The sequence below is a fragment of the Lepidochelys kempii genome, chromosome 4 (genome assembly GCF_965140285.1).
Source record: "Lepidochelys kempii isolate rLepKem1 chromosome 4, rLepKem1.hap1, whole genome shotgun sequence".
Classification (NCBI taxonomy): Eukaryota; Metazoa; Chordata; order Testudines; family Cheloniidae; genus Lepidochelys; species Lepidochelys kempii.
In genome coordinates this window covers 97,824,509-97,850,927 of record NC_136383.1, presented here as the reverse complement: position 1 = coordinate 97,850,927, position 26,419 = coordinate 97,824,509, and the positions used below count along the sequence as shown (strand labels likewise).

Sequence of the window (26,419 nt, the reverse complement as noted above, 5' to 3'; positions counted from 1 at the left end):
TTTCAGGTCAGCATTTCAGAATGTAAGAATAACAAAACGTCATTTTTATGTAAGGAAACTGGAAAATAAACCTAAATAAAACCCGGCACACCCTTCCTATGTGCAGTTAAGATTTTTAAAAATTATGTATTGATTTGTCTGCAATATTTTGTCACAATCTCAAAAAAAGATTAATTCAATTTTATGACTCAGTAGAAAAAAAAATAATTGAAATTTCTTTTGGATTTCCCTTTTGTAAAAATATAAATAATAGAAATGCTAACAAATGCAACATATAGATTATCTAGCTATATTAGTTTACAAGCACAAATTAACAATTACATAGACAAGTCCCAGAAAGTTGGTCAATAAAAATAATGAATCATGAATTTACTAATGCTAATAATATTTTCCTTGAACCAATTAAAATGCACAGCAGGCTAGGGAAAGATAAAGTAGAACTCCACTCTGCAATAACTCTGTTCACTCACAGTTTTATTGCAGGTAGCCTAACTAACCATGCAGTTTGACATACAACTACAGTTTGTGAGATAGGAAAAAAGAGGCAAAGATTACTTCAACCATCTTGTTGTAACAAATGAAAATTCTAAGCTGTGAAGTCTCATTGTTTCGATGTAAAATGCAAGAGTATAGTAGACTAAACTATAAAATAGTAAATCATTTATTTCACATAGTCAGCACAATCTGCTGGTCTGTTCTGTAAGAGATTCTGTTCTATGGAAAAAGAACAGGAGTACTTGTGGCACCTTAGAGACTAACAAATTTATTTGAGCATAAGCTTTCATGAGCTACGATGAAGCGAGCTGTAGCTCATGAAAGCTTATGCTCAAATAAATTTGTTAGTCTCTAAGGTGCCACAAGTACTCCTGTTCTTTTTGCGGATACAGACTAACACGGCTGCTACGCTGAAACCTGTACTTTGGAACTTTGTGTTTTCCCCCAGATACTCTGCTGTTCTTGCATGTGATCTCTCAAATGTGCTGCTTCAGAATGTGGAGTTATTTTATGTAATTTTATGGTCCCCAGGCGATACTTATTGAATTCATAGAGCATCTCATGAGTAATCCGTCTGGTGATCACAGAATCATGCAGCAAAATTTCCCTCCTCTCCACCTTCAATCAAAATGGTTTGTTGCATCTCTCTCTAATTGGATACCCCAGATGCATATAAATACTGTACTGTACTCTAGCTAATGATGAACTGTTCTGTAGCAATCAAAATAACTCCGGGAAGACTCATTTTTTAATTTATAAAATGCATGCCGTTCCCAATCTTAGGGAGTATGGACAATATTTAATAAACACCTACAATTGTGTTTGTTTTAGATTTCTAGAAATGTCTTTGATTTGTTTTCTATATTGATTTTTCACATCACAGCTTATTAACTCATGATAACTTAGCTGATGGCAGAGAAGCATAAGTGTGCAGAAGAATCATTAATACCTCCTTATACATACTTAGGCTCCAAATCTGCAGGGTATATGCAAAAGGATTTTCAGAAGCTCTCAGCATTGTCCTAACCCTGGTCCCGTTGACTCCAGTAGGAGCAGAGTTTGGCAAACACTGCATGCTTTTGAAAGAACAACCTTTACCTAAGCCTGCCTTGAGGTTGTAAATAGTCCCATTGACTTCAATGGGACCGCCTACCAAATACCTTCCTAAATGGTAGTGTAATGCTTGTTTTTCTGCCATCTAATCCAACCAGAGCTTCTCCTATCCAAAGGTCAAATGTCCAGGTAACATGCACATTGAAAGCTGGTTAGTATTGTTGGGGACACTGGGGCATGGCCACTAGGTAACTCGAGGGGATAAAAGACCACGAGTGTCAATGAAGCCCCCTCGCACTAGGCCCAAGTGTCCTTGGCCCCCCTCCCGCCTGGAGGCACTTGCAGCAGCTTTGCATACTAGGCTCAAGTGTCCCTAGACCCCCCGCCTGGAGGCACTCACAGCAGTTATGCTGAGGATTTGCAACAATATGTTGCAGAGTCAGACTGCCTGAAACTAAACAAGGCCAAACAGGGCAAATATAAAAAAAACAATGCTAAATAAAGCAGCTTTATGTATAGTTTAACAAATAATACAAAAAACAAGGAAACTAGCTGGTAACTGGATTGGCTGGCTATATGGATACTTAGGGCAGCTTGCTATTAAATAAAAAGAAAAGGAGTACTTGTGGCACCTTAGAGACTAACCAATTTATTTGAGCATAAGCTTTCGTGAGCTACAGCTCACTTCATCGGATGCATACTGTGGAAACTGCAGAAGACATTATATACACAGAGACCATGAAACAATACCTCCTCCCACCCCACTCTCCTGCTGGTAATAGCTTATCTAAAGTGATCACTCTCCTTACAATGTGTATGATAATCAAGTTGGGCCATTTCCAGCACAAATCCAGATTTTCTCACCCTCCACTCCCCCCCACACAAACTCACTCTCCTGCTGGTAATAGCCCATCCAAAGTGACCACTCTCCTTACAATGTGTATGAAAATCAAGGTGGGCCATTTCCAGCACAAATCCAGGTTTTCTCACCCCCCACCCCCATACACACACAAACTCACTCTCCTGCTGGTAATAGTTCATCCAAAGTGACCACTCTCCCTACAATGTGCATGATGTCTTCTGCAGTTTCCACAGTATGCATCCAATGAAGTGAGCTCTAGCTCACGAAAGCTTATGCTCAAATAAATTGGTTAGTTTCTAAGGTGCCACAAGTACTCCTTTTCTTTTTGCGAATACAGACTAACATGGCTGTTACTCTGAAACTTGCTATTAAATAAGTATGCTAAAAAGAAAATGTATAAAAGCCTGTGTAACTTCCTGCTCTGTGTGCAGGATTTGAGATTCTATTCTCCCTGTACCTTTTTGCAGCTGCAAATAAACATTTCTGCTTCTCCACCCCGTTGTGATTATTGGGTGACGCACACCAGGTAACGAACCCCGCTGTTGTTTTGCCTCTCAGCACTGGGTGCCGGCAACAGCATTATGGGGGAAGATGATTTGAAGGTTAAAATTAGAGCCACAAGATAACCCAGGAGAGTGGGATGATTGATTGTTTAGATAGCAAAGGTTCATAAGGGAAAGCCCTGCTGCATCTGTGTTCAGAGCCTTGTCCTGTAAGGTCCTGAGCATCCTCAACTCTCCTTTGTATCACCTCTCAGGGCTTTTAGGAAAAGTGTTCCTAAAATGCCAATCCAAATAACACACTTGACAACAAATCCGATAGCCCCAAAAATGTTGGGGAAAAAAGATGAATTGCATTCTTTGAGGGTGTCAGAAGGCAGGTGGGCAAGGGAGACCCAGTGGATACAGTGTACTTGGACTTTCAGAAAGCCTTTGACAAGGTCCCACACCAAAAGCTCTTAAACAAAGTAAGCAATCAAGGGTTAAGAGGAAAGTATATGGTTAAAAGATTGGAAACAAAGGGTAGGAATAAATGGATAGTTTTCACAGTGGAGAGATGTAAATAGCAGGGTCCCCCCAGGATCTATACTGGCACCTGTGCCATTCAACGTATTCATTAATGATCTGGAAAAGGGGGTAAACAGTGAGGTGGGAAAGTTTACAGACGATACTAAATTGCTCAAGATAGTTAAGTCCAAAATTGACTGCAAATAGTTACAGAGGAATCTCCCAGAAGTAGGTGACTGGGCAACAAAATGGCAGATAAACTTCAATGTTGATAAGTGCAAAGTAATGCCCACTGGAAAAAATAATCCCAATGATACATACAAAACGATGGGGTATAAATTAAGTGTTTTCCCTCAAAAAGGAGATCTTTGAGTCACTGTGGATAGTTTGATGAAAACATCTGCTCAGAGTGCAGCAGCAGTCAAAAAAGCCAACAATGTTAGGAACCATAAAGAACAGGATAGATAATAAGACAGAAAATATCGTAATGCCACTGTGTAAATCTTTGATATGGTCACACCTTGAATACTGCATGCAGTTTTGGTCACCTCATCTCAGAAAGATAATTAGAATTGGAAAAGGTACAGAAAGGGCCAACAAAAATGATTGGGGTATGGTACAGCTTCCATACGAGGAGAGATTAAAAAGACGGGGACTTTTCAATGCAGAAAAGAGATGACTAAGGGGGGATATGATAGAGGTCTATAAAATCATGACTGGTGTGGAGAAAGTGAATAATGAAGTGTTATTTACCCCTTCACATAACTCAAGGGGGTCAACAAATGAAATTAATAGGCAGCAAGTTTAAAACAAGCACAAGGAAGTACTTATTCACACAACGAACAGTCAGTCTGTGGAACTCATTGCCAGGGGATATAGTAAAGGCCAAGACTATTAATAGAGTTCAAAAAAGAACTGGATAAGTTCCTGGCGGATGGGTCTGTCAATGGGTATTAGCCAAGATGGTTAGGGATACAACCCCATACACCAGGTGTCCCTAAACCTCTGATAGCCAGAAATTGGGACTGGATGACAGCGGATATATCACTCAATAACTGTCCTGTTCTGTTCATTCCACTTGCCACTGTCGGAAGACAGGATACTGGGCTAGGTGGACCATTGGTCTGACCCAGTATGGCCATCCATTCTTATGAAGCATCTGAATTCCACTTAAGCTCCAGCCCTGAGAGGCACAGAGTACCCTCAATTCCCATATCAATTTATCAGAGCTGAAGGCACTCCGTACTTTGAAAGATTAGGCACTACATTTACCTCTCTCTCTCTCACAGTAACAAGATTTACAATGATTTATATCCTGTATCATTTGTATTGTATTTCAGTTTCATCATTTCTGCTCAATTAACAAACAGGACACGAGTTTGAAATGTGTTAATATAACTAGTGAGTAAATGAAGGTCTAGCTGGCTTTTCTGACCTAGAAAATAAGTTAAGCAGATGTAGTAGGCTTCATATTTTGTGATTTTCACCTATTTTTTAATTAATGTATTTACTAAGCATTAAATATTATGCCTTGTTAGTAGTAATAAGAGTGTTTCCAAATCACAGACACATGCATAATTGCATCTAAACAGGTCATGGATTAACTGCAGTAAAGGAAAAAGCAGGGGCCACTCTAAGAATTCATAATGCGAGTTCAACATCTTCAGAAGGAGCACAACGTGCCACAATTGAGAGCGAAACACCAGGGATCATCAGTAAGTAGCTTATTAGTCCAAGTTGAATGGAACTTTCTGATAAATTGTCAAATGTATACAATTTAGGAAATACAAAGATTTTGGTGACGGAATCCAGTTCATTGTGATTTGTTGAAGATAACACAGTGTTGAAGATGCATTGTGCCTGGCTCTTTTTCATTTTATTAGATTCCAACGATGTCCCAGACCAGAGCTCTGTTGGGGCTTCACCCTCTTCTCCTTCATCTGGATCTCGTGGGATGCTGTCAACAATCACTAATGCTGTACAGAACACAGTGAGTAACTCAAATGTGTCTTGTCTTCTCAAGTTCTCCTTCATGCCCTCTAATTGCAAGTCATATTTGAAGACGAGGGTTTGGGAGTTGTGTGACTGAAAAACAGTGTTTGAACCACAGATCTACAATGACACTTTTATGCAAAAATAATTAGCTCAATATAAAATTTCAGGTATATCAAAGAAAGTAACCAATTTAGGCTACACCTACACTGCGAGCTAGGGGTGTGATTCCCAGCTTGCCTGCACATACTCATGCTAGCTCGATGAGAGCTAGTGCACCTATAAACAATAGCGTAGCTGTAGTAGCATGGGCAGTAACAGCAGAGGCTCAGCTTAGCAATGCTGAGACATACCCATGAAGTTCAGGTGAGTTTGTATTCAGCCTGGTTTTGAACCATGCCACTGCATCTTGCTGCCCATGCTACTATGGCTCCACTACTGTTTATACTCGCGCTGGCTCTCATTGAGCTAGCACGAGTATGTGTATGTGAGCTGGGAATCACATAGCTAGCTCAAAGTGTAGACATGGCCTTTGAGTGAACATTTGGGACTAGACTTAGTTTTAAAAAAATTCTGGCAGCTGCACTGTGTATGTCTATGCAAAGCCTTGGGAGTCATGTGGAGGTGTGGTGCTCTCATGTGATTTTTATTAAAATCAAGTCCTTCGTGATTAACTTTGAGAGGAGGGTTTCTGATATTTTCCTGGCAGATAAAACAAAACAATCCTACATTTGCTTGGTTCAAGACTTTTACTAAATGATTCCTTTTCTTCTCTACCCTGGCCTCTCCCTCTTTGCCTAGTCTCACATCTCAAACTGTCTCTTTGACACTGCTCTCTGGATATCTTGGTGCCATCTCAAACTCAACATGGCAAAATTTGAGCTATCTATTCATCTTTCCTCCCCTATCCATTATTACTATTGTCCTCGCCATATTCCTTGTCATCCAGGCTCAAAACCTAAGCATTGCGTTTCACTCTCTTCTTCCCTCTCCTCCCCTGTATCCCCGCTTTTGCCTAATGCTGTTGCTTCTTCCATTTTACCGTCTCCAGTGTCCATCCACATCTTGCCTTGTTCCTTTCAGTGTGTATACAATGTTACCACTACAGTCATTTTCCTTTGAACTCTTTTGCATGGTGCTCTAACATGGGGTTGCAGAAAATTGCAGGCAGCATCTAGGAAGCATAGGTGGCAGGGTTTCCCTTGTGAAAAACTGGTGAGGGTGATGTTCCATTACAATGACTGTCCAGCTCATTCGAAGCATAGCTTTGCTCTAATGTCAAGGATTCTGGGAACATGGGAAGACTGCCATTGACCACTCCTTGAGGGCTGCAATGAGAGTCACAGAGTCAGTGAGGTTGTAGCTACCCACGATTTGCTGGTGGTGGGTTTGGGTGTGACTGCCTGAGCTCTGTGGGGAGGCCAGTCTGCATGTGGGAGAATTAGGAGGTTGAGCTGGAAAGTGAGAGCTGTCCAAGTGGGTGGTGAAGGCCATCATATCAAGGTAACAAATGGTATCAAGAAGAAAAAGAGGAGTTCAGGTTCCTCATGGTAATGTAGTGACTCCTGCCTATTGTTGAAGAAAGTTTCCTTCAGTGTTCTAATCGGAGAACAAAGGCGGTCTTGACTGCTGAGACCTCTGTAAAGTTTTCCATGTTCAGCTCCTCATTTGAGAAGCTGCCAAACATAGAGTCTAGGCTAAAGACAGAACAGTTAGCCAGTGTAGTTTCTTCTTCCATGTAGCTGAACCAATGAGAGAGGTGAATAAAGCTGATGAGAGGACAGAGGATCAATGGTTTCATTTGAGAGAATCTCCCATGTAGCAGTTCTTTGCAGCTGTCAAATGAAAAAAAAATCAGTTCCATGAGTGAGGTGAGCTCCTCTCATAAGGGTCCTTAACTTCAAAGGAACCTTTTGTACCTAAGATTTGTACTGACCCACTGCATGCCGTTTACAGGAAAAGATGAGTCATCCATGTATACAAAGCAAATATGGCTTTATTCTCAGATTAGTATTATTTAATTTATTAAGAGAATTGCTATTGGACATATTTCTTATTGACTTCAAGCTAAGAAATGTCATTCAAAATAAGTTAATTATAAAGCCTTTGTATAGTACTTTTTCTCCAGGAACATGGATTCAAAGCAAAGTGAGATGATTGATGAAGTCATAAATCCTATTATTAGTACGGGTGGAGAAACTTTAGGAAATTAAAAATTCAAAGTCCGCATCAGCAGTATCAATGTTTTTTACAATTTCTTATTAACTTAAAGTGTAAAGAAAATAACCACACTGCATTGTTTTATGTACAGGGAAAAAGTGTTTTGACTGGTGGTCTAGATGCTTTGGAATTTATCGGCAAGAAAACCATGAATGTCCTGGCAGAAAGTGATCCTGGATTTAAGAGAACCAAAATACTGATGGAAAGAACAGTTTCCTTATCTCAGGTTAGACTGCTTCAAACATGTTTTGTTAGTGCAGTTGCAGATTACTGAGCCAGAATTTCATTCACATCAGTGGTAGGGTTAATTTAGGATAGTTAAATCTATGCAAATAAAAATTATGCATTGTGTCAGCTCCGCTTTGTTCTCTGCAGGACTGCAAAGTAACGTATTTTGTAAAATCAACACTTGCATATAAGCAAGGATGTGCAATTACCGATTTTCATAAGATACTGTGTCAGGTGATAAACACTGTACTCTGGATAAGTGATCAAATGTTTTCATGATAGTTATAAATCTTGCATTCACAGCAATACATACATAGTTGTAGTGGTTTCCTGGGGAATGAGTAATAGTGAAATGTAACATTCATTTTATTGGGAAAAAAATTAAAGCAGTAAAAAATTATTACTTTTATTCTTTTAAATTAATGCTGTCATCTAGGGAAACAGGATACTCAACAGCAATGCACCATGCCCTCACTATATGAGTCAAAGACACATGATTTGTGTCTTCAAAGATTCAGAGACCTTGTAACAGTATAATCTGAATATAATCATTGCAAGTACCAGTTACTTTAGCTCTCCAGGTACAGATGTTCAGTAACTGCTTACTACTTTTGCTAGCTGCAATAGAATTTCATCAATAAACAGTGTTTGTGTGTGTGTGTATTAATAAACACAAATAGACCTAGGTAGCATAAAATCTCTAGTGTATGTAGTAAGGTTAAGGGAAATCCTATAGCAGTAGACATTAAAAGGAAGCCTTTATATTACCACAGTATTTTCCTTTTTGTAGAATGTAATATTGCAGTGAGATATTTTTCTCTTAGTAAAATGTTTCATTTTTAACATCTACCACTTTAAGCAGAAACAGAATGATACTGTTAGAGCAGATCAAAAGCAAACTAATTCGTACTAAGCAAATTACATAATTATACACTTTACCTATATCTACTTGAGCAGTGCCCCAAATGGCCATTACTGTTAAACAAGAAATATGTATAGCCATAAAATACCACAGCCCCAATACTGCAGTTGAAGTTTCTAAGTGGATCTGATTGCAAGATCACAGCTTAGTTTTGGGTAATGTGTTTCTTGTAAAGCATTCCAAGGCACTTCACAATCTAATATTGCAACTCTGGTAATAAAGGGGACTCTCTCAAGTAATGTAGACTCAATATTTGATCTGACTGAAAATTTATGATCTGAAAAAAGTCATCTAAATTGTAAGAACCAGTTTTTCAAACACTGGACTACAGCTGCGTCTGCAAAAAATAAACATCTACATGAAACCAGCTAATTGCATGAGCAGGTATATGTTAATACATTCAGTTAAGTGATGGCATGTCCATCCTATTCTGGACTGCACTTAAGGGGATACTTAAAGTTAAGCATGTGCTTAAGTGTGGTCCTGAACTGGGGCCTAAATAGGCAAGGGAGAAAGGAAGTGTTAAATGGAGGTTATAAGAGGTGGGAAAATGTGGCAGAGAAAGGTAAAGTGATTGCCTAGGTTCACACGGAAAGTTGTAGAATAACTGAACCCAGTTCTCCTGAGTCCCAGTCCGCTGCTTCCTTTTAATGTAATTTGTGCATGCAAAATTTAGGTATGAAGAATTGTGTATGCAGTATTGAAAATGGGGCTCATTTGAAAATCCGACCCAATATACTTCGTACGTCTAATGAATACTTGAATGCCATGTCATACCAAATTGAAATAGGAAATAGTGCAAACATGGTAGAGCTAGATATTTCATTCTTGTGCAGAGGAACAGGAGAAGGCCAAAGTGCCACATAAGCGTTAAATGTCAAAATAGGCTTAAGTGGTGGATAGGCTTTGGATAGGTTGAAATTTAACTCATAAATGCAGTGAAAAATGTGTACAAGAGGCCATTTCTCCTTACGCAACCTTCTGTATTAAGAGAGTACTCCATAATATCTCCAAATGTATGGAGTACAGTTCTGATCCTCTTTTATTACAAAAGCCTACCTTCATTAAGCAAATGATTTTTGTGGGTCCAAAGGTCATTTACGGCAGGTTTCACTATATATTGAAAATACTTCATGTGGGTAGGAACCCTGGAAACAGCATTCTGCAGAGATTGTGTTCTATGTATACGTACCATAGGACCTGTATCAGATGACTCACTAGATGAAGTAAAGACTTTTTAATTTTTCTTCCCTTGCAAATGATAGCTAAATTTATAAGGTATTACCTGTAGCCGACACTGCATTTGAGGATATGAGCAATGTTATTTGTTGTTGGTTTTTAAAGACAGTTAATAATTACCATAGAGAAAACCACATATAGAACGCTACTTAAATATTTTATTAGAGAGGTTTATCAAAAAAAATTATGAGGGATATCCGAGGCTGACTAAAATTTCAGCTCTGCAGGTGTGATATCGTCCCAAATTTTATTATTATTGCCTAGAAGAGATGAGGCTGAGAGTAATAAAAACTGCCAAATCTGCAGTGCGGTCAGTAAATTACCAGGAATGATGTATATTTTTTCAGCTGTTGCGAGAAGCGAAAGAGAAAGAGAAGCAGAGATTGGCCCATCAAGTTACAGTTGAAAGGACAGTACATTATGGGCTGCTTTTTGATGAGTTTCAAGGTTTGTCCCATCTTGAAGCTCTGGAAATTCTGTCAAATGAAAGTGAAGCCAAGGTACAGTATACAAGCTGCATAAATAACAAACACAATGTTTAGTGAAATACTTTTTGTAAGCATTAATCTCCTCATACAAGTCCCATTAAAGTCAATAAGAGTTTTTTCATTGACTTCAGTGGGCTTTGATTTGGTCCCAAGGGTCAATCCCTTATATCATGAAGTCAATGAGCATTTTCCGAGTGACTTCAGGAGGACCAGGATTTAGCACAAAGAAAGCAAGGAAATCTGCTATTGAAAGTTCTAGTTGTTAAGACATTATGTGTTCTGCATTTTTAAACCTGTTACACGGTGGTAATGCCCTTTCAAGCTTTATCAGAAGACTCAAGTGTAATGTTTTTATTAAAGGTGTTACCATTTATATTCAGGAACCTTGCACCAACTACACCAAGAGATTAATAAAATATAATGCATTCTAGATTATTTATTTAACTTCTAAATATTCTTTATTGCATTGTGTTATTATCCTGTTGTTGACCAACCCAAGATATAAATAGAAATGTAAGCAGTCTCTGTGGCTAGGTTTACACAGCAATGTAACCTAGGGTAACTGGGACTTGAGTCAGCTGACCCACATCAGGGAAACCTGGGCTTGAGCATCTACATTGCATTTTAACCCTAGGTTAAGAATTTTCTGACCCGTGCTCAAACCTAGGACTCTAATATCCACACTGCAGTGCACTGACCCAAGTCAAAAGTAACCATATTCCAGAGTGCCTAATGCCCCCCACCAATGTCAACATTCTAGCCCTAGGAACACGGTGTACTATGGGAAAACTCTACTGCCCACTCTGTTTCCTAAGAGTGGTGGTGCTGTTGATGGGACTTGTGCCCATAGTTGGCCCTCCTCAAGGAGTACATGAGTGCATAAACTGCAAAGGGTATCACTCCATTGTTATGCAGGCACTAGTGGACCCCAGAGGCAGATTTATGAATGTCAGTGTGGGCTATAAGGGAGAAGTTAATGATGCCAGAGTTTTTTGCTACTCTGGAGTCTAGATTCATGGACAGGCTGGGACACTGTTCCTACCAAATGACATTGATATAAATGGTGTTACTGTCCCCACTGTTGTTATGGGGGAACCCGCGTACACTCTTTTGCCTTGGCTTATGAAACCATACCCTGATTTCAGAGGCCCAGGCAAAAAAAAGTTTAATTACACTCTAAGCAGGTGTAGAATGATTGTTGAATGTGCTTTTGGCAGATTAATATCCTGTTGGAGGTGTTTACAAACCCATTAGATGCCGGTGTAATTACTGCTGTCTGTGTTACTGTGGCTTGCTGTGCTCTTCACAACCTTTGTGAAGCCAGAGGTAGGCCATTTCCCTCTAAAAGGACCTATGACAGCAAGGGAACACTGGATTGGTATGCTCAGCCGGAAAGTGAAGCTAGCGTGGCGGGAGCTGATTGCACCCAAGCAGCAGAAGTAAGGGGTACTTTGTGTGCTCACATTACAGATTTGCATGGCCCAATGGGAGAGGGAGAATAGTACCTGTAGGAATGTGCTTTGAGGGGAGGGGAAAACTGGCTCATTTTTGGTGAGGGGGCAGTGTTTGGGAGGGGGTGGTCTTGATTGCCATGCAATGTAAGTCAAAAGGACATGATAAAAAATAAATTTGTTGTGGTTGATAGTGTGCTTGTGCAAACTGCAGATCACTCACCCTGCAGAAGGAACACTCCAAAGGGGTCATACACTGTACCTGAGTCACCACCCTGTCTAAAGTCTTCTAACCCTGACCCAGCTGAAGACTGGTGCAGAAGCAGCCTCCAACGTTCAGCAGCTGGCACTTTCTTACTCTCACTTTTTACTAACAAGTCTCGAGAAGCAGCCAACGCTGTGATCCACTGGTCTGCCCAATAATCAAGTTCTTCAGCTCTTGGCAATCCCCCCAGGGGATCAAGAACTAGCTGCTTCCTTCCCTGCTCCATTCCGACCAGGAATGTGTGGCCCCTGCCTGCATGACCCAGCTGGGGGATCGCTGCTGTCCTCCCGAAGATCCCATCTCTTAAAACACACACACACACCTGAGCATGGCTGCTGCAGGCTACAGACTGGTGAAGTGCATCCCAGGCTTGGGGTGCACTGTCCTCCAACACCCCCCAGGCCCTTATTCCTGTCCCTGCTGCATTCCAGGAGGCTGCAGGGAAGTTTGGGGACCAGCTCCCACTCACCACCCTGACAGTGCACACAGACAGGGCGTCCCTGCACACACAGCCCGAGGAAGGGCAGTGGGAGCCCAGGAGCAAGGGTCAGAAAACAGAGCGCCACCCTGCAGAGAGAGGGAGTGGGAGAGCTCCTGGCTCACCACGGCCAGGGGGGTAATGATCCCCAACAGCCAGGAGCCACATCCCACCTGGCAAATTTGCTCCCTGCTCTGGGCAAGCTCCACACGACAGCAAGGAGGCGCAGGAGCCAGAGCCACCAGTACTCCAGGAGGTTGCAGGCACTTCCGGACCACTGTCCTGGCTGCTTGCAGTACTGCTACTCTGCTGTCAGGAACTGTAGGATACGACTGGAAGATTCTCAGGATCCCAAGTCAAACCAGGACCATGTGCACACAGGATAGCAATAGGGCTCCGACCCTAGGTCCAGGCTTAACTCTGGCTCAAACTCTACTACCCTATGGGGTCCTGGGATCTGAGCCCTAGGTTAGCACAATTGCAGTGTGGATGCAAGAGGGGGTTGACTTGAGTCCAGACTCAGACACGGGCTTATTGCTGTGTAGACAAACCCTGTAAGATTACTTTAAGACACATCCTTAGGTTAATAAGGTCTCTGTGACAGCTAGCTTTCAACTGTCAGTTTATTGGCTCTGCTGTTCATGCATTCAGGAAAGCTTTGTTGCGCACTCAGTGGTGTCATTTATACATTGTGACATTTTTCCAAATACATTTCTCAGGGTATCTTCCTCCACCTTTTTCTTTTTAAGTCCATCTCTCTCTGCCCTCCCAAAAAATTGAAGTGTAAGGAATAGTTTTTCTTAAACAGAATGGTCCTGCTTTTTTAAAAGGGTCTCACTTCAGCCTCCTGTTTTTCTTGCACAAATAACTGCAGGCCCGTTTCCATAGCACTTTTGACACCTAATGTCCCTGTATTGTAGCATTGCACCTATTTCTAGGTGTACAATTGTAAATACAAAATCACAGTCAGATCCTATAAAAACAAAGAAGTAAAAACACCTTCACATTCATCATAGCCAAAACTTAGCTTGAGTCCATTTAAATTCAAGTTAACCAGAGCTCAGACTTCTTTATAATGAAATGAGGTTCATCTCTTGTAAGCAAGAGTGTTCAGTGCTTGGGTATCAACTGCAGATCAAGCAGCCTACATGGGGAGGAAAACTGACAGCAGTTTGGGGACTCTGCAAGGGTATTCCTAGTTGAAGAAGAAAACAGACTGGTGAGTGTCCATCAAAGACAGCCTATGCGAATTTGGTGGGACTAAGGCGGCTTGTGAAGAGAGCAGACTACTAACAGTCATTCCCTAGGTTCATAGCCTTTATTTTCAAAACTCTCAGTGGGCTAGAACCAGACTTTCTCCAGCACAATGATCTGCCATGACCACTGCATTCTTCAGAACAGTTGGACTGTCAGTAATGTGGATAAACTCTGTGGGAGTAGGGAACAGGGCCACTACTCTGGAATTCCCTGCCACAGCTGTTCAGGCTGACAGGGAGTCTTCCCCTCTGCTCTTCCTACCCACTCTCTTCACCAGAGCCTTCCCAGAATAATTATAAGATGTTAAAATAAATTGGTTTTAATCCAAAAAATGTGCTCAAATATCTTGTAAGGCTTGTGTAATATTTGTAAGAAATTCGGATACCAAGTGGATGAACACATAATTAATCCCTAGATAAGGTAGGTTGATAGATTAGATAAAGGACCTGATCTTTTAATGGGAGTTCTTGTCTACTGCTCAACACACCTTGGGGTCAGGAACAAAATTTGTAATTTCAGAGGGGTGAAAGAGAGGGGTGATTTGGGTTAGTAGTGATCACTGTCATTTCCTTCTTCAGATTCAGTCATTTTTAACATCACTTAATGGAGAGGAATTAGAAACTGTGAAAAATGACTTAATTGCTATTAAAGAGATCTTCATTCCAAAGGACTCAAATAATGAAGAGGATCAAGAAAAAAAAGGTAATTAAAAAATACTGGCATATCCCAGGTGAGACCTGTTAAATCTGTGTTTAATTAAAAAAAACTTTAATCCAAACTAGCAGGCTTTAATTAATTGAGAGTTGACAGCAGACAGAAAATTTGGAGTGCATTTCTCTATAATACCCTAACATTCTTCAAAAGAAGTAAATACAATGGAGACTAGGGAAGCTTGGATTGTTAGATGTTCATTTCAGACTCAATTGATTCACATTCTGGTTTATAGACTCTACTTATAAAATTGTGCATGCACCACAGGCTAAAAGTTTAGGGGAGTTCAGCAATGATTTTGTACCATAATGGCTGTATCCAGTACACAGTGGGTGAGATCCTTACCCCTGCTCCAGCAACTTTACACCAGATAAAAGGGCTTGTGTGACATAAAAGGGTCCTAAAAGCCCCAGTTCCTGCTGAGAGAGAATTCCCCTCACACAGGTACTGTTGAAGAAAGCCATAGGGCTGCCTCCAAAGCTTCTCTTTGCAAGTCCTGACTTAGGAGGTGTGCTGGGGGGCAGCCAGGGCATGTTACAGGCCGGGCTGCAGTATACAGCACTGAGGGGATTCCAGACCATGCTGTGGTTGAGAGGGCAGCCTAGGGAGGTTTCCATAGAGAGACCCTTAGGGCTGCCTATGTTATGCCAGGGGCCTCTGCAGCCTCTGAAACAGGACAGAATCAGAAGGTTGAATAGGTAGCTTAAAGCCACCGTAGTCCCCTCTCCTCCTGGGTTGTGCACTCTGAATTGATCTCTTGAAATCAATGGAAATGGACTCTATCCTCAGTAACTTAGAAGACCATGTTTTACATATAAGGGTCTTCTCCGAATCTCAGGGATGCAGGCCTATACGACCTTACATTTTGCAAAATATTGAGAAATGTGTGACCAAGAATCTGAAATTAAGAATCACTGAAATAAAACCTTATTTAAAAGAAGTGTCTAGAGATATTTCATTGTTGACACCACCTGGGGCAGCAGCAACTTCTATTCTGTTCTACTCTACATATTTCCCTCATCACCGTAGTCTCCTAGCACCTTCCAATAGTTTATTAAGCAAAAAGGGACTAACATCTGTCTCATGTGGTTTGTTCTTTCATCCTCTCCTCAAGGGAAAGCTGTGTGTGCAGTAAAGTGTTTTAGTTTGGTATGGTTGTTTTTTTAATGTAAACACTGCTTTGAGTTTGTACTAGAGAGAGCACATCAAAGAAACATGGCTTGCATTTGGAGTGGAAAGTGGTGAGGTCTGTGATGGTCCTTAATGCCTGAAGAATTCATTCCACAGCCTCTCAACGGCCCCCAAGAACGCTCTGTCTCCAGCACACATGAGCTTTACACTTAAGGTGGAAAGTTCCCTTGTGCCTGAGGAGGGGAGTTGTCAACCAATGTCTTCATTCTCAAGCTCTGAGCAATCTTTTAGATATGCTAAGCCTAAGCCATAGAGCTCCTTGAAGATAAAGACTGAAGCAAAAAACATTGCAGATTTTGCTTTGCAAAAGCAAATCAGTAGGAAGACCAAAATACATCCTCCCTTGTGACAGAGGAAATAATAACCACAGACAAGTTCAATGCAGCTTGGAGCGAGAGAATGGTCTTCAGAAAGTGCAACAGTTATTTTAGGCTGCAGTAGGATCAACTACTGTTCAAGGTGACTCATTTCCTTTAACCACAATAAGTGCACATTGGGCAACATTCACCACGGTGCAGAAAGCCAGGCAATTCCTATGCACCAAAGGCAGTATAATACAGTGTGTTGTGTATCCCTTTGTGATCAGCCCTTTAGTGGTGGACAGGATTTGCCCCCTCCTTCTGCACAGAGGCATATGTCACCCACACTGCATAAGCAGCAATCCGACAAGGGAACTTTCATATCTTGTACACATCACATGATGTCTGTCCACAGATATTTACAAACAATTAAGGGGACCATGTCAACTTGCTTTTTTTTTTAATACGAGAGGATGAAGGAGACTATAAAAATATTAAATATTTAAATGTTTAATATCTGGCCGTACACAGAATTACTAAAGGAGATAGAAAGAGAAATCTGGCCTTTGAGAAATGGAGAGGAGACCCAGTTTCTTTTCAGATATTTGTAACATGCTTACAGGCAGCTGTGTTGACTCTCTTGAGGACAAAGTTGCCAGCTATTTGGTTTATATATCCCAGTGTTTTGCTGCTCAGCTAGCAAACTTTCATGTAGATGAACTAGATTTTTTGCTACAACTCAGTCTCCTGAGGGCTGAAATACTTTAGTCTAACCCTAGTTGTGCTCAATATGAGGGTAACTAAATGAAGTTAATGGCCTGTGATATACTGGACATAAGACTAATGATCCCTTCTGGCCTTAAACTCTGTGAAACGATGAACAAGATAAACCCTTATGGGAAAGTCCTATATAATTTAAAAGGGATGAAATCAATACGGTTCTGTAGAAATTACTCTAAAATCTAATAGAAATTCACAGAGCATCTAATCCTTTCTATGGGCCTGCTCCAGAGCCCACTGAGCTGAGAAGGAGTCTTTCCACAGACTTCAGTGAGCTTTGGAGCAGGCCTTAAAGACTTTTTTTTTTAACTATTGTGACAAAGCTCTGTCCTTGCCTCCATGGGTCCCGCGTTTCCTGGTGGATTTCGCTAGCCTCAGAGGCTCACTGTGACCTCCACGTAACCCTTCTCTCTCTAGAGACAAGGGTCAGTCTACTGAGCCATTTTCCTCATAAGCCAGCAAGGGAGGTGAGGAGAAGTTATCCTTCCTTGCACAATCTCTGTTGTCTCCCAGTCTCAGTGATTAATCAGGGGGCAGAGCGGGGGAGCCCAGGCCCACCCTCTACTCCGGGCTCCAGCCCAGGAACCCTAATAGTATCAGCTATGGTAGCTGACTTTTTAGAAACATGACATGTACAATTCCCTGGGCTACTTCCCCCACAGCAGCCCTCACTTCCTCAAGCTCCACTTCACCCTTACCTCAGGGCCTCCTTCCTTGTACCTGATATGGTGTGTACTACTCAGCCTCTCCAACAGCGCAACTTCCTCCCACAACTCCTGACATGCACACCCACCTGACTGACTGGGAGACTTTTAACTAGTTTCAGCCAGCCCCTGATTGGCTTCAGGTGTCCCAATCAACCTAGCGCTCTCCCTGCCTTCTGGAAAGTCTTAATTGGCCCCAGGTGTCTTAATTGACCTGGAGCAGCTGCCATTTCACTTATCCTGGTACCAGGGATTTGTTTAGCCTGGAGCTAATATAGCCATCTGGCCTTGCCCCGTCACACTATCCTATAGAATTATATACAGTAGTAAGGATATAATTTTGTATTACATTTTATAGGATGGTTTGAAAACTATGGAAAAATGATAATTTTCTATAGGACCTTTCCATGAGGGCTGGGCTGGCATCTCTGTGGTGAGGACACCCTCATGAGACACTTGAGTTTCAGTGCTTGCTGCTGCCTTTCCCTTGTGATTGGCCATGCACGGAGCATTGCAAAGACACTGTGCACATCTCCTTACATTGCCCTGCAATGTCCTCACTAGACAACATCTTTGAGGGTGCCTAAGAGAATCCTACTTATCTTTTCTCAGCCAGACTGAAATGTGGGATCTTCAGGAAGGGTGTAAAAACTAGGATAATGGGAGAAGGGGTTTCCTGTGACCCTTGGGAGGCCTGTGTGACAGGAACACCAAGCCATTCCCTGAATTTAACACATGCATTCCTAAGTGTCTTTATTGAGTGCAGCCAATGCATAAAGGCCCCATAAAACTTAAAGAATTCAGTTAATAGGCCCATAAAGGGCAATAATCTGTCATTTTAAAATAAATATGATATCCAGCATCTTTAAATTTAATTCTATTAATGATGTAAATGTTTGTTCCCCTGACAGAGCACAGTTTTATTAACTGTTGCAGGTTTCTAATTCAGACAGCCTTCGTTTGCCAACGGCTATATAATTTAAGCCACATTTCATAGAATCATAGAATCATAGAATATCAGGGTTGGAAGGGACCCCAGAAGGTCATCTAGTCCAACCCCCTGCTCAAAGCAGGACCAATTCCCAGTTAAATCATCCCAGCCAGGGCTTTGTCAAGCCTGACCTTAAAAACCTCTAAGGAAGGAGATTCTACCACCTCCCTAGGTAACGCATTCCAGTGTTTCACCACCCTCTTAGTGAAAAAGTTTTTCCTAATATCCAGTCTAAACCTCCCCCACTGCAACTTGAGACCATTACTCCTCGTTCTGTCATCTGCTACCATTGAGAACAGTCTAGAGCCATCCTCTTTGGAACCCCCTTTCAGGTAGTTGAAAGCAGCTATCAAATCCCCCCTCATTCTTCTCTTCTGCAGGCTAAACAATCCCAGCTCCCTCAGCCTCTCCTCGTAACTCATGTGTTCCAGTCCCCTAATCATTTTTGTTGCCCTTCGCTGGACTCTCTCCAATTTATCCACATCCTTCTTGAAGTGTGGGGCCCAAAACTGGACACAGTACTCCAGATGAGGCCTCACCAATGTCGAATAGAGGGGAACGATCACGTCCCTCGATCTGCTCGCTATGCCCCTACTTATACATCCCAAAATGCCATTGGCCTTCTTGGCAACAAGGGCACACTGCTGACTCATATCCAGCTTCTCGTCCACTGTCACCCCTAGGTCCTTTTCCGCAGAACTGCTGCCTAGCCATTCGGTCCCTAGTCTGTAGCTGTGCATTGGGTTCTTCCGTCCTAAGTGCAGGACCCTGCACTTATCCTTATTGAACCTCATCAGATTCCTTTTGGCCCAATCTTCCAATTGGTCTAGGTCCTTCTGTATCCTATCCCTCCCCTCCAGCGTATCTACCACTCCTCCCAGTTTAGTATCATCCGCAAATTTGCTGAGAGTGCAATCCACACCATCCTCCAGATCATTTATGAAGATATTGAATAAAACCGGCCCCAGGACCGACCCTTGGGGCACTCCACTTGATACCGGCTGCCAACTAGACATGGAGCCATTGATCACTACCCGTTGAGCCCGACAATCTAGCCAGCTTTCTACCCACCTTATAGTGCAATTTCTATTCTCCACTTACTGTGGTTCATGTTTCTGATCCTATTTACAAAACCAAATGTAGCTTCCCAGGTTGCACTGAGGTGTGTCCTTCCCAGAGCAGATTCTTGGTCTTTTTTCTTTTTTAATTTGATTTATTTACCTAAAATGATTTGTTTAGGGCCCTTCGGCATATTGCCATGATATAGTCCTTATCTACATTGGGGAAAATGCGGTGTGCTTAGTACTATTTAACATGTTTTTCAAGCACACACAGAGCACCTCGTGTGAACAAGGACAGTGCTGTTTAATTATGAGTTAGCTGGTCATGGTGAAACCCACAGCAAATAAGAGGTGTGTTCTTAACTTGACTTAGATAACTCAGGTTAAAATCCCAGCAAAGACAAGGTAGTTGTAGTTTTATCGTTAGTAAGCAAGTAGAGTTAAACCACAATTCCCCTATTGTCTTTAATTCAACTCACTAACTTGTGTTAAAACAACAACTGCCTTGTCATCAGTGGGATTTTAATTAGAACCTTTTTTCCCCCCAGTGAAGACATGGTCCTAGACAAGATGTTCTTGACCATGTTAAGTTCTGTCTAGGTGCTCAGCAGTACCTAAAAACATGTTAAGTGACATCATGTTGGCTAACTGTCTTGCTAAAGACACCGTGTTTTCCCATTGTAGACAAGGTAATTTTGTAGACAACAGTATTTTATAGCGCTACGGTATCATTTGGCTGTGTTCTACGTATACAAAAGATAAGAGATTTAGCTGGAAGAAAAATACTTCCTTACCTTCAAATAAACTGTTTGGAGGGTTTGTTTCTTTGCTGTAACCTTGAGGATCCATCCTGGACCATTTCTCACCTTCTGCTGCTGCTCCAAGGATGTTACTAGAGCTTTTCAGCTGCAGTTATCTCTGTGGAGACGGCACAAGAGAAAGATATAGGAAGATCTCTGGAGGGCACTTTTGGGAAAGCTCGTTTGCATAAATCTCATTCTTGGCAACTTTGGGATTGGGTGTGTAGCCCGTTTCCATGCCATCTTTAGGATCAGTCAGACGGGTACAATCAGCATCCACAGGCGTAAGGGGAAAGGGCAGTTCTTGCTTCCAAAGGGCCAAATGTGTTTTTCAAGTAGTTTTCTGTTTCCTTTCAAACTGTGTTAATATTCGTGCCCAATGAAAGATGAGGATACCTGAAAAAGTGACTGTACTTAATTCTTAAGGCTACGTTAATATCAGTGACTTCACATGTCACCACCTGACATTAAGGGACAAGGTAACTGAACTGGGTATCAAATTTTATATTCCACAAGTTATCAGAAGTTCTGGTACTTGTACAATGTGTCAGTGAACAGCTTCTATAGTTTCAGTAGGCTGCAAATAATGACACAGTTCAACATAGACTTTTAAAAATAAATGAAGCGAACATTGAAATAATAACCCTGAATACAAGAAAACTTGCTCATCACTGTCAAAAGATCAGCCATATTGGGTCAGACCAACGATCCTTCCAGCCCAGCATCCTGTTTTCTGGTCATGCTCTCTGAAGCATCTGGCACTGGCCATTGTCAGAACAGGGCAATTTCAAGTGATTCATCTCCTGTCTTTCAGTCCCAGCTTCTGGCAGTTGGAGGTGTAGGGACGCCTGGAGCATAGGGTTGCATCCCTGACCATCTTGGTTAGTAGCGACTGATGGACCTATTCTCCATGAACTTGTCAAATTCTTTTTTGAACCCAGTTACACTTCTGGCCTTCACAACATCCTATGGCAACGAGTCCCACAGATTGACTGTGTGCTGTGAAGAAGTACTTTCCTGTGTTTGTTTTAAACCTGCTGCGTGTTAATTTCTTCAGGTGACCCCTAGTTCTTGTGTTTTGTGAAAGGGTAAATAAGACTTCCCTATTCACTTTCTCCACATCATTCATGGTTGTATTGACCTCTGTCATATCCTCTCTTTATTCATCTCTTTTCTAAGCTGAACATTCCCAGTCTTTGTAATCTCTTCTCTTATGGAAACGGTTCCATACCGTTAATCATTTTTGTTGCCCATATCTTTTCCATTTCTAATTTCATCTTTTATGAGATGGGGCAACCAGAACTGCACACCGTATTGAAGGTGTGGGCATACCATGGATTAATATAGGGCATTATGATATTTCTGTTTCATTGTTTATTCTTTTCCCAGTGGTTCTTAACATTGCTAGCTTTTCTGACTGCCGCTGCACATTGAGTGGATGGTGTCAGAGAATTATCCATGATGATTCCAAGATTTCTTTCTTGAGTGGTAACAGGTAATTTAGACCCCATCATTTTGTATGTCCATTACTTTTCATTTATCAACATTGAATTTTATCTGCCTTTTTGTTGCCCAGTCACCCAGTTTTGTAAAATCCCTTTGTAATTCTTTGCAGTCAGCTTTGGACTTAACTTTGAGTAATTTTGCATTGTCTACAAATTTTCCCACCTCCCTGTTCACCCCTTTTCCAGATCATTAATGAACATGTTGAGCAGCACTGGTCCCAGTTCAGATCTTTAGGGGGGATCCTGCCATTTACCTCTCTCCATTATGAAAACTGTCCATTTATTTCTATGCATTGTTTTCTAGCTTTTAATAAATTACTGATCCATAAGAGGATCTTCCCCTTCTTATTCCATGACTGCTTAGTGTGCTTAAGAGCCTTTGGTGAGGGACCTGGTCAAAGACTTTGTGAAAATCCAAGTCACTGTATTGTTTGGCTCACCCTTGTCCACATGTTTGTTGACACTCTCAAAGAATTGTAATAGATTGGTGAGACGTGATTTCCCTTTACAAAAGCTGTGTTGACTCCTCCACAAGATATTGTTTTTATGTGTCTGATAATTCTGTTCTTTACTATAGTTTCAACCAATTTGATAGATACTGAAGTGAGGTTTACCGGCCTGTAAAAGCCAAGGTCACCATTGGAGTCTTTTATAAAATCAGCATTATGTTAGCTATCCTCCAGTCATCTGGTACAGAGGCTTATTTAAGCGATAGGTTACATACCATAGTAAGTAATTCTGAAATTTCATATTTGAATCTCTTCAAAAATTCTTAGGTGAATACCACCTTGTTCTGGTGATTTATTACTGTTAAATTTATCAGTTTATTCCAAAACCTCCTCAACCTGGACAGTTCCTCAGATTTGTCACCTAAAAAGAATGGCTCAGATGTGGGGATCTCCTCCACATCCTCTGCCATGAAGATCGATGCAAAGAATTTAGTTAGCATCTCCATGACAGCCTTGTCTTCCTTGAGTGCTCTTTTAGCAACTCACTCGCTTGGTGGCACAACTGATTGTTTGGCAGGATTCCTGCTTCTGATGTACTTAAAAACAATGTTGCTGTTTTTTTTTTCTCTCCTTAGCTAATGGCGCCTCAAAGTCTGTCTTGTCCTGCCTAATTATACTTTTACACTTGACTTACCAGAGTTTGTGCTCCTTTCTATTTTCCTCACTAAGATTTGACTTCCAATTTTTTAAGGATGCTTTTTCACCTCTAACAGCCTCTTTTACTCTGCTGTTTACCATTGGGGAATTTTTGTGGCTCTTCCTTTTTTTTTTTTGCATATACATTTTGTTTGAGCCTAAACTAGTTTCATTGTTGACCTGGTGGGATCACCTCTAAGCGAGACAGGATAGTTCAGTGTCTAGGCCAGGTCAGTTAAAGAGTTGGTGTTATCAATTATTCATATTTACTTATATGGCACTGAGTTGTGTGTGGTTCTTTACACGTAAGGAGATGGGTTCCTGCCTCAAACAGATTATAATGTCAGGTTCTGCCAGCTTTACTCATGCTGAGTAGTACCTTATTTTGTAAATCATCCTATCAAAATCAGTTAAACTAATTGCAGAGTATGGTACGGTACTTTTGAAATGGAGTGGGGTTGGAATCACCCTGTGCCGAGGGTTAGCATAGCAATGTCTTAGTCCCATTAAACCCTATTTTGAGGAGGTAAGGATGGAAAATGTATCCCTAGCTAATAAATGAATAGATAAAAATGGAGACAAAACAAATCTTGATGTGCTTATCCGTAGCATGATCAGGGCTAGAAAGCTGTTTAGTCATATTTCCCCAGAAGGGTGCTAATGTGGATTCCGACACATGGTAGATCCAACCAACCAAACTAAGATACTTTTAGGAGATTACATAGATAAAATGGTAGAATTGCTTGGCAGAAATTGTCATCATGGAAAGCATTATCTGTGAAGCCAAAGATAAACTAAAAGATAGTAAAATATATGCATCTTGGGAAGCCCCACAGAAAGAACACAATAGGCCCTGGGGAAACAATGATTGTAGTTTGAGCTGTCACAGGCAAACAAAAGGAATCTATATGACCAAGATGGAGTTCAAGCACAGAGAATCTGTGGTTTACTCACAAACATTCTACAGTGAGAGAAAGTCCTGCCCCTTAGACCAGTGGTTCTCAAACTTTTTTTCATGGACCACTTGAAATTGCCGAGGGTCTCAGCGGACCACTTAATAATCTTTCCAAATGTTGTTTGTACCGTTAGCTAACTATTGTAAAGCACTTTGGATAAAAGAGCTATGTTAAAAAAAAACTTAAAAATAATTAACTTTTTTTTGTTCTACAAATAAAAGCACACAACTCAAATTTTAATATCAGTTACCTTTCTAATGCAATGGATGTGTCCTCTCTCTTCCACCGTGGCAGCCCCCAAGCTGGGGCTGGTAAGGAGGGGTCTCTTTCTCTCTCCCCCACTGCAGCAGTCCTTGAGGTGGGACTGAGAAGGAGGGGGGTCTGTCCCTCTCTCCCCCGCCACAGAAGCCACAGAGCTCAACCTGGGAAGGAGGGCCATCTCTCCCCGGCAGCCGCAGCCCTGGAGCTGGAGAAAGTCACCTCTTTCTCTGGCCACCGCAGTCCTGCACATTCCAAATTCCCCCCACCTCCTCTTCTCACTCCACTGCCCCCTCCCACCTACCCTTATTTCCCCCCAAGGCCACCACCTCACCTTACATGTGTATCTTCTCCAGGGTCCAGGCAACCTAATTAGTGGAGCCACACCTGCGCAGCTCCACTGATTAGGTGGGTGGCCCTTCATTCTTTTGTGTGCGGCCGCCCAGGCGCACACCTTAGAGGGAACTATCCGTGGACCACCTGAATGGAGCTCACGGACCACAGTTTGAGAACCTCTGCCATAGACTAAATGAAAGTTTTGCTTAACCAGAGTTAAGGAAATTACCCTTTTTAGCTGTAGTCCCCACAGTGTGAAAGGAATTATTTTGGGGAAGTTTTGTGGTCTGTGTTATACAGGAGGTCAGACTAGATGATCACAGTGATCACGTCTGTCCTTGGAACCTATGAATAAGCAGGAAACACCCTTTACCTTATGTTTTCTGGTTATGCTGCTCTGTTGTGTATATATATTCTCATTTGAGAAAAGGGGCTTATTTATTGGGGGTTGTATGTGTTCTTCCCTGGTGATTCTGCTGACCCACTGCAATTCTGGGGAGGTAAGCCACGACCTGTGACTTATACAGAATCATAGAAATGAAGGGCTGGAAGGGACTTCAAGAGGTCATCTAGTCCATCCTTCTGTGCTGAGGCAGAACCAAATATACCTAGACCATCCCTTACAGGTGATTGTCTAACCTGTTCTTAAAAATATACATCTAGTTCTTGCCTCTGTTGTCTCCCTGTTTTCTTTTGATGGAACAAAGAGTGGAGACATGCACATTTTGTTAGACTAACCAATGCTGGTTCTCTAGTGCTAGAAATATGTTGGGATATGATCTTTGATTTGATTTTTGGATGCTACAACAAAAACAACACTCTCAGAAATAATCTTATTTCCTTTTGCAGCAGACATGGAAGAAGAGTTTGTTAGCATGCTTACTGAGCTACTGTTTGAATTGCACATTGCTGCCACTCCTGACAAACTTAATAAGGTTGGTGCAAGTTACAGAACCTGCCTCCACTCCGTAGTATAAAGAAGAGCTAGTGGGCACTGCTCTGAAATTTGATGTAGAGCAGTATCTAGGGTGGCAGATCAGAGCGCAAATGGTGGATGGCACAGAGATGTTAAATAGAGAGAGCTGTGGTAGAAGAGATTAGGTGGGTCAGACCAGAACCAGGGGGCCAGACTAGCTAGCTACTCTCTCACTGACAAGCCAGAATGATGGGCCGCACAAAGAAATCTCAAAGTGGGGAAAGCTTTAGTAGATAGAATAGGGATCTTTACATGAGGGTTTGGTTTGGTCTACACAGACCGCAGCAGGTCTACAGACTCAGGGTAGCGGGGCTCGTGTTAGCACTGTCAAAATAGCTGTGTAGAGAGCGCACTGAAGTTGCAGCTTGGGCTCTGAAGCCCAACCCCCTCCAAAGGCTTCAGTGCCTGAACTCCAGCCTGGGATGCAACTTCATCCCCAGCACTGGCTACCCCACTGTTTTGAGAGCACTAGCACAAGTACCACTAGCCTCAGCCCATCAACCCAGGCTGGAAGGCTCGCTCCCATGGCCTGGGTAGATGTATCGTTAGGTACATCTACACCACAGTTAAAACCCATGGTTGGCCCATGACAGTTGGCGTAGGCTTGGGCTAAGGGGCTGTTTAATTGCAATGTAGACATTCAGGCTCAGGCTGCACCCCGAGCTCTGAGAGCGTCCCACCTCACAGGATCCTAGAACCTGGGCTTCAGCCAAAACCTAAACATCTACATTGCAGTTAAACAGCACCTT

At 41.8% G+C, this 26,419-nt stretch overlaps 1 protein-coding gene across 2 annotated transcripts in view; it reads left to right on the top strand.

Annotated features, from left to right (window-relative positions):
• FAM114A1 (family with sequence similarity 114 member A1) overlaps window positions 1-26,419 on the top strand; it is a 75,119-nt gene that overhangs the window by 31,168 nt on the left and 17,532 nt on the right. Inside the window, exons 5-10 of one of the 2 annotated variants that reach the window (XM_073342284.2) lie at window positions 5,010-5,132; window positions 5,301-5,407; window positions 7,721-7,855; window positions 10,366-10,518; window positions 14,536-14,659; window positions 25,547-25,629. In XM_073342284.2, the coding sequence (XP_073198385.1) occupies window positions 5,010-5,132; window positions 5,301-5,407; window positions 7,721-7,855; window positions 10,366-10,518; window positions 14,536-14,659; window positions 25,547-25,629 (725 nt within the window). Of the gene's footprint in view, window positions 1-5,009; window positions 5,133-5,300; window positions 5,408-7,720; window positions 7,856-10,365; window positions 10,519-14,535; window positions 14,660-25,543; window positions 25,630-26,419 lie in introns of both variants that reach the window. The other variant, XM_073342283.2, reaches the window with a different exon arrangement.